Source organism: Coregonus lavaretus (assembly GCF_964263955.1).
Source record: "Coregonus lavaretus genome assembly, chromosome: 29".
NCBI classification, from domain to species: Eukaryota; Metazoa; Chordata; class Actinopteri; order Salmoniformes; family Salmonidae; genus Coregonus; species Coregonus lavaretus.
The window spans coordinates 22,522,309-22,530,769 of record NC_140016.1 but is presented as its reverse complement, the minus strand read 5'-3'; the positions used below and the strand labels follow the sequence as shown (position 1 = coordinate 22,530,769).

The 8,461-nt window shown below is 42.4% G+C and overlaps 1 protein-coding gene across 1 annotated transcript; it reads right to left on the bottom strand.

Moving 5' to 3' along the window:
* Window positions 1-5,621: 5,621 nt before the first annotated feature.
* LOC311104660 (ADP/ATP translocase 2-like) lies at window positions 5,622-8,443 on the bottom strand. The gene is made up of 4 exons (XM_084146530.1): window positions 8,239-8,443; window positions 6,495-6,978; window positions 6,232-6,372; window positions 5,622-6,088 (listed from the first exon to the last, which is right to left on the bottom strand). Exons 1-4 carry the CDS (start codon window positions 8,347-8,349, stop codon window positions 5,931-5,933), a joined length of 894 nt encoding a protein of 297 aa, XP_084002656.1. The 5' UTR covers window positions 8,350-8,443; the 3' UTR covers window positions 5,622-5,930.
* Between the last annotated feature and the right edge of the window lie 18 nt (window positions 8,444-8,461).

Below are 8,461 nucleotides of genomic sequence, written 5' to 3'. Positions count from 1 at the left end.
TATCTCATTATGGTAAACGGTAAAATAAGTATAGCCAGTTCTAATTGCAATGGCTTAGTTGATCGTAAGACTAGAGTATCAGCATTTACCTGCTGAAAGAGAAGGAATATAATATCTATTGTTCAGGAAACTCATTCAACAATTTTAGATGAAGTTGTGTGGGAAAAGGTGGGGGGCAAATATACTTCTCCCATGGGCAAAGAAACTCAAAAGGGTTGATGATATTAATTAACAATAATTTTGATCCAAATGTGCAAATTCTCCAAACCGATCCCCAAGGGAGATGGATTATTTTAAATATGTTATTGGACCATAAACAGATTTGGCTCATTCATCTATATCATCCAAATAATGATGATCCACGCTTTGTAAAGTATTCAGACCCCTTGACTTTTGCGACATTTTGTGACGTTACAGCCTTATTCTAAAATGGATTAAATAAATGAAAAATCCTCAGCAATCTACCCACAATACCCCATAATGACAAAGCAAAAACAGGAGTTTAGAAATGTTTGTACTTTTATTAAAAACAAAAAACAGAAATACCTTATTACATAAGTATTCAGACCCTTTGCTATGAGACTCGAAATTGAGCTCAGGTGCATCCTGTTTCCATTGATCATCCTTGAGATGTTTCTACAACTTGATTGGAGTCCACCTGTGGTCAATTCAATTGATTGGACATGATTTGGAAAGGCACACACCTGTCTATATAAGGGTACCAAAAAATGTCTGCAGCATTGAAGGTCCCCAAGAACACAGTGGCCTCCATCATTATTAAATGGAAGAAGTTTGGAACCACCAAGACTCTTCCTAGAGCTGGCCACCCGGCCAAACTCAACAATCGGGAGAGAAGGGCCTTGGTCTCGAGAGACCTGAAAATAGCTGTGCAGCAATGCTACCCTTCCAACCTGACAGAGCTTGAGAGGATCTGCAGAGAAGAATGGGAGAAACTCCCCAAATACAGGTGTAGGAACCAATGGGATGCTCTAGAGGGGGTGTTCCTGCAGATGCAGGAATGCCCACCTGCAGGAATGCTCCGAATTGCGGGCTGCAGTCGCACACTATTGTCTATAGGCCATAATTGGATCAACTGAGCTTGTCTAAATTTGTCAAAATACTAAAATATTTCAAATGACTGAAAAGGGAAAAAGCCCGAGGAAGCATGCACCACATTTTTCCAGAGGCAAATGCAAAACAACAAATCTAAAACATTTAATATCATTCCCCCTCCACAAACTATGAACAGATGGACTGGGGCTTAATCCAGTAATCCAGGGGTTACATGGTTGAGTGCATCAATTGTACCACAAAGTTCTGGAGATCTAGGAAGAGGCTGTAATAGTGTAGTACACTCACATAGGGGGATAACATCTCCTCTTTGGTTATTTTCCCCAAATGTCCTCATGTTTTCCCATCAATTTACTAAAGTTCATTCGATATTACGACCATAATGATGTTTTTTTCCTTGGTGGAGCTAAGCATGTGCTGTGTTTTGTTTAATTAACCACAAATCGCAAGTGTAGTGCCAAACACAGACCTGAGACTGAGCTTGTTCAGGATGTGCAGCCTGAGGTGGGCACTGGTCTGATTTATGGACCAGAGGAGGCTGGTGGGAGGAGCTATAGGAGGACAGGCTTATTGTAATGGCTGGAATGGAATAAATGGAACGAAGTCAAACATGTGGTTTCCATATGTTTGATCCCATTCCATTCACTCCATTCCAGCCATTAGAATGAGCCCGTCCTCCTATAGCGCCTCCCACCAGCCTCCTCTGCTATGGAAAGGCTGACCCATGAAATCAATTTTGTTATGGCTACAAAAACATTGTTTTACAAGTGCAGTTTCTGAACACCTGAAGGAAGCCACTGATTCCCCAGGCCAACCAAAATAGCCATGATTTTTTTTTATCTGGTATGCTTTGTGGCTGCAATTTATTGTTGTGGACACAAGTTCAAATCCAAGGAATCTGTCAAACTTCAACTATGCCTTTGTCAATAAGATACCTCACTAGCACAAGGACCATTGTTTATGTTTTGTTTCCATATGAGACTTCTTAAACAAATTATGTAACTCATGTTTGGATAAAAATAATGTTTCTCTCATGGAATGTAATTTATTGACCACTATAGATTTGTCATAGAAATCAAGTGTATACATGCCAAGGAACGTTTACGTTTTTGTTGTTGATGAACCACTCTTTGGTGCTATGCCAACAGTGTGTATAGGATAGATAAAATGCTAGTAACATACATTCACCCCAGGATGGCACTCTCTGCATTTCTATGAGCTGGCAGGTGAAGCATAAACCACACTGGTGGTGGTTTAAAAACAGTGTATGAAAAATAAATACAGATCCAAAATGCCATTTAAAATATGGAATCTAATTAAAATATTAAATAAGTATTGCCTGAATGAGCAACTGACGAGGAATCAGCTCCTAGAGAGATATTACCACCGATGGTTGCAAATGTTGAGGTCATTTTCATTGGATTTAGCATTATAACAAACCGCCTCAATATTTGCAACCGTAGGTGGTAATATCTCTCTAGGAGTTGGTCCGTCGTCAGTATTGGAAATAATTATAATGTTAAGGAAAGATTTGAATGGAAAGCTGATCCGAGAGCAGCGTTCCCTTTCTTTTGACCCATTCAATATCGACACATGTTCTCGCTGCGTGGTGTTTTGGGAAGGATGCATCTTTAAACCACTAGTAAGCCGAAATTCCATCGCTATCTGTAAAACGGGCCCTGATTTGAAATAAATGTTGCGGTCCGGTAATCACATTCCTTTCATATCAGTGAATAAACAGGGACGCCGCTGGGTTTGGGGTGTGTAGTCTATTACGTAATTCAGCAGGCAAGGACAGGATTATGAAACAGCAGGGCAGTCAGGAATGGATTCTGGCGCATGCCCCCAGTGGTGATTAGTAATCTGCTAAAACCATGTAATCCATCCGCACGACATGTTCTTTGACAGTTAAGGGCAGATCAAACCAGTTTCACCTTTTGAAAAATGTTATCAGTAAATAATAACCACACTTCAAAATCAGCTTATTTTTTAAACCTGAAAACAGCCTATAATAATGTGACGAATTGTAATATTGGCCGTTGTCCCTTTTTATTTTAATGACATATCTTTCAAATTGGGATATAGACTAAAGGTTTACAAAAAACACTCCAAAGGTGTGGCACTGAAAGGGTGCTAGTTGGAGCGCTCTCCTATGACCTCAAATGGATCACTGCAAAATGCCTCACACTGATAGAGCATAAATCTACCTGAATGCCGCTGAGCCACACTACTAAGTGACTCACTGATGCCTCCTAATTCAGTTGTAATGATGGAGAGGTGGAAAGGACATGCTGAAACATTACAAAGTTACCAGTCAAAGTTGTAGGTAGATCACCAGTCTAGACCATTTCTGGCGTTACACTGACGCAATGGTTAGTGCTATCTGGATTCCTTGGGACATCCCTACCCTACCAGGGGTGTCAAACTCATTCCATGGGCGGCCTAGAGTATGCGAGTTTTTGTTTTTTTCCTTTCAATTAAGACAGACTACCAGGTGAGGGGAGTTCCTTATTAATTAGTGACCTTATTTCATCAATCAAGTACAAGGGAGGTGTGAAAACCTGAAGACAATTGGCCCTCCATGGAATGAGTTTGACACGTGCCCTAACCATTTTAAACGTCAACTGGCTTGGGATGACCCAAGGATCCTGAATAGCAAGGACCCTGATGCAAAGCTGATGCCAAGGAATACTTCCTAAAACTCCCACGCAGGAATTAGGAAGATTACAGATACTCCATACCCTGCTGGGTAAATCATGTGTAATCTGAGGCGTCGGGAGCTAAATTAAGGGTGCCATTGAAGAGCGTCCTAGACACAATACGTCTACAGAGCTCATGACAGGCCTACTTAGTTGACTGGCTCCTCTATGCTAGTGAAGGTATCCCAAGGACGGGGATTATGACCTGATATATTGCAGCCAGCACTGATGTAACAGCATAGTTGATATAAAAAGGGCAAGGAGTGTCCGTACTCATCTTGATTACACAAGTTTGGATTGGCGCCAATGGGTCTTTACAGCTGCTGCTATCATGTATCTGGAAGAATCTCAGCCACGTCACTAAAGCAGCATCAACGTCTCAGACTTCAAAACACGTTAGCACCCACTGATTTTATTTCCTACTAGTACCTCAGGTTTGACTCCATTACAAGTTTCCCTGCCGTCTTGTCTGAAGGAAAAAGGGAGTAAATAAAATGTAGCATAGTTTTGTTTGATAAAATAAATTTTTATATTCAAATATAGGAACTGGGTTCTACAGTTTGAACCCTTGCAGTCTCTGGCTCCACACCCACTCCGCCCGGCCATCTAGATGTGTGAAAGTTAGTGTATAAGCTAATGATCCATCATGTATGACATTCCTGGGAGTGTGTAAACTTACATTTTGTATTCCTATATATTTTTATGTTCTATAGTTATTTATTTGAAAATGTATCAATTCGGCACATTTGGGCAGACTTGATACAAAATAGTCCAGTATTGCAATGCTTCACTGGATCAATCTGAAACTTCACACACTGCTGTCATCTAGTCGGCAAAATCTAAATTGCGCCTAAACTGCAATATTATATTGTGGCCTTTCTCTTGCATTTCAAAGATAGACCCAAAAATGAATAAATCCATGTTTTGTTTGTATTATCTTTGACCAGATCTAATGTGTTATTCTCCTACATTAATTTCAAATTTCCACAAACTTCAAAGTGTTTCCACTCAAACGGTATCAAGAATATGCATATTCATGCTTCAGGTCCTGAGCTACAGGCAGTTAGATTTGGGTATGTCATTTTAGGCGAAAATTGAAAAAAAGGGTCCGATCCTTAAGAGGTACAATTACATTTTAGTCATTTAGCAGACGCTCTTATCCAGAGCGACTTACAGGAGCAATTAGGGTTAAGTGCCTTGCTTAAGGGCACATCGACAGATTTTTCACCTAGTCGGCTCGGGGATTAGAACCAGCGACCTTTCAGTTACTGGCACAACGCTCTTACCCACTAAGCTACCTGCCGCCCAATAATCATGAACTTTGAGCATGGTTGTCATTTTGGTTAATCTACACAGTTGGCCACACAGGTTATGGTCCAGCATCTCACCAGTTCCGAGTCAGAAGAGGCTTGATGGGAGATAAGTATATTTAGAAGCCTGAAGTAATCCACTTCACCAGGTAATCCTGGATTCCTCTGCACCGGATGTCACTTTTAGTTTCCGAATGAGTCGTTTGTGTTCAAAGAAGCATTTTGCATCAGGTAAAAACGTAAGCCACCCACTTCTTGTCATAAGTCCCTCTGCAGCGGTTTCTTTCAGGTCGTCCGTGTTTGGAAACGTATCACCAGCTTGTATAGATTACAACCAGCCAGTCCAAGCTCCAGTCAGCTGACTTTGGCAGGAACCCAACCACAACCGTCGAGGACAACCCAGATCTTAAGGTAACACCTCCAGGAATAAGACACCAGTTGGCACTCAAGAGAAACCACACTGAAGGGAAGCCAGGAGAAACACTACACGCCATTCAGGGTTGCTACTTCCACAGACAAAAAGTGAAAAGCTAATTGTAGGTTCATTCAGTAGGTTGCCTTTATTGTTACAGCATCGACTAAATAAACAGACCATCTTGATGAAACCGGTTGACATTTAAAGATCTGGCACAGTCACCTTTGTTTTATGGGAATTACATTCTGGTGAAGGGGGGCAAACAAAACAAACATTGGGCCAATTAAAAAGTGCATAACCGATTTTCCCAGTACAACTAGCACCGACATACTAGTTGGTCCCTATAAACAAGGTGGAATTTGACGGTCCTTCCAAATGTACAAGATATGTTACAGTTTAAACATCTCACAACATTTATGGGTGGACATAAACAATTTAGAGGACCTTCTTCAACTCATCGTACAAGACTAGCACGAAGGCACCTCCCATGCCTCGGAGAACGTTGGACCAGGCTCCTTTGAAAAAGGCCTTGCCACCCTCATCCCTCGCAATCTTCTTCCAGCAGTCAATGGTGCCAGTATACATGATGTCACCTGCAAAACACATGTAAGATAGGTCATACCTCTGCCTTGGCTGAATGGTAAGCCCAAGTAGTACCTCACTGTCGGTGGATAGCATGACGGTGAATGCACAACTTGATAACAAAATAGACAAGTGTTCAAAAGTTGACAATTACCTCCTTTGCGCCCAGACTGCATCATCATGCGACGACGAACGGTATCGAATGGGTAGGATGTAAGACCGGCGACTGCAGTCACAGACTGCGCGATGGCCCAGCTGACCAAGATGCTTGCGTTCTTAGGATCTGGCAGCATGCCTACAGAGAAAAACCAAGAGGATTAAGCAGGCTTTAAGATTCTTTGTGAAACAAACAGACACTTGCAATTCCTCTACTCAGATATGATTAAGGCCTGTGCTCAGAGCAGCCCATGGACTCACCCTTGGCTGTGTCATAGACGCCAAAGTAAGAAGCTCTGTAGATGATTATGCCCTGGACAGACACTGAGAAGCCCTGGTAGAGGCCCTTCAGACCGTCAGCCTTGTAGATCTTCTTCAAGCAGTCACCCAGGCCGTTGAACTCACGCCCAGCACCGGCCTTACCGACATCAGCAGCCAGTCGGGTTCTGGCGAAGTCGAGGGGGTACACAAAACACAGGGAGGTGGCTCCAGCAGCACCGCCAGAGGCCAGGTTACCAGCAAAGTATCTCCAGAACTGTTTCTTGTCCACGCCATCCAGGAAGATTTGCTTGTATTTGTCCTTGAATGCAAAGTTGAGGGCCTGGGTGGGGAAGTATCTGATGACGTTGGCCAAGTTTCCTCTCCAGAATGACAGGAAGCCCTGCTCCTTGGGGATACGGACGACGCAATCCATGATACCCTTGTACTGCTTGTCAACGGTGATCTGTTTGCTAGCATGTTGCACCTGTAATCAAAAAGACAAATCAAAATCCAACTCCTGCTTATACTATACATTTACAAAACATTTGACGAGAAAATGAAACTGCTGTTAAATGACAAATATACATCAAAAAGGCCTAGCTATATGGGGAGTTCAACAGGTTGAGTGCCCTTCAATCATTGCACAACCGTCAATGTTCTTAGCAAAGTTGCCAACTAAATAAACAAAGACAAGTAGCCAACACCCCTGACGATGCTTCCCATGGTAATGAAACATGGGCAAACAACAAAATGTTTTGTCACATACACCAGAGGTGCAGCCAAACGTCTTGTGTTAACAGATCGCCCCTGGAACAAATTAGGTTCAAGTGCATTGCTCAAGGGCACATCGACAGATTTTTCACCTTGTTGACTCGGGTTTCCAAAACCAGCGACTTTTCGGTTACTGGCCCAACACTAACCACTAGGCTACCTGCCACCCCTTGCGCAAACTCCACTCAAACTCCCTAGGGCAACATTGTGGATACCGGTACATTGATAGTAGTAGCAAAAATCAAGAAACTAGTCCGCACCAATCACATCTCGCCTTTCAACATTCACAATGCAGGGTCCGCCTCCGCACGAGTTTGGTCCTCGCTAGGCCTCAGCTCACACAGGATGAAGCCTCCGTTTGTTGCGACCTTGGCAATTTATCGGGCCTAGTAACTACTAGCTGCGCCATATTTGATGACGATGGACAAGGACACAATTTGCGATGTCCAAGTTAGTTAAACAGTATGACAATGATCATAGGACGAACACGGTGTCTTTTACAAGTCAACTTGCGTGGTTGCGAAATAGTCCTTGGCAGCAAGCAAGTTAAAAGCTAGTTAAACCAAATTCCAAGACAAGACACTGACACCGGTGGACTACTTTACTGACAGTCTCACGCGACAAGGGACCAAAATGGAAGTGTCACACATCTTTGCAACGCACCAATGTCATTAGCCAAGTTAGCTAGTTAACCCAGGTTAAAAAAAAGAGACATTGGAGTTAGCTCCTAACGTTAACAAGTTAACTTACTGTCTGTCACTAATAACATTAACGTCAGATATATTATTATAAATAATATGATAATTGATAGATCTGTTTGACCATGCCATTTTATCTAAAAGGACATTGCATTTTATCTCCAAGGAGATAGTGATCTTCTTGATAGAAACTGCAAAGAGTCAAGGACTAACGTTAACTAACTTAGTTAGATAACATTAATACATTCAATTTCTGAAAAGCCAGTCAAATTTACCTGAAGAAGAAGCTTGATTCTTTCAATAGGAGCTACAGCTGTTTTGGAGATGGCAGCTGAAATACCACCAGCCAGGAAGTCCTTGCCGAACGAGATGACGGTCTCATTCATTTTAGGCTGTTATCGAGGATGATGTTACACGGAAACCTTCCCGTTCAACGAAAGGACTGCTGGGGTATGCCGGCTCAGTCGAAATGGCCGATTCATTTAGTTGAGAGCGGAT

Bases quoted from the DNA above. Each gene is read 5' to 3' on its own strand.
- LOC311104660 (XM_084146530.1), bottom strand. From the start codon at position 8,349: ATGAATGAGACCGTCATCTCGTTCGGCAAGGACTTCCTGGCTGGTGGT. The intron at 6,373-6,494 runs GTGAGTCCATGG...TTTTCTCTGTAG, and splicing joins CGTCTATGACACAGCCAAGG to GCATGCTGCCAGATCCTAAG. The intron at 6,089-6,231 runs GTAATTGTCAAC...TGTGTTTTGCAG, and splicing joins GCAGTCTGGGCGCAAAGGAG to GTGACATCATGTATACTGGC.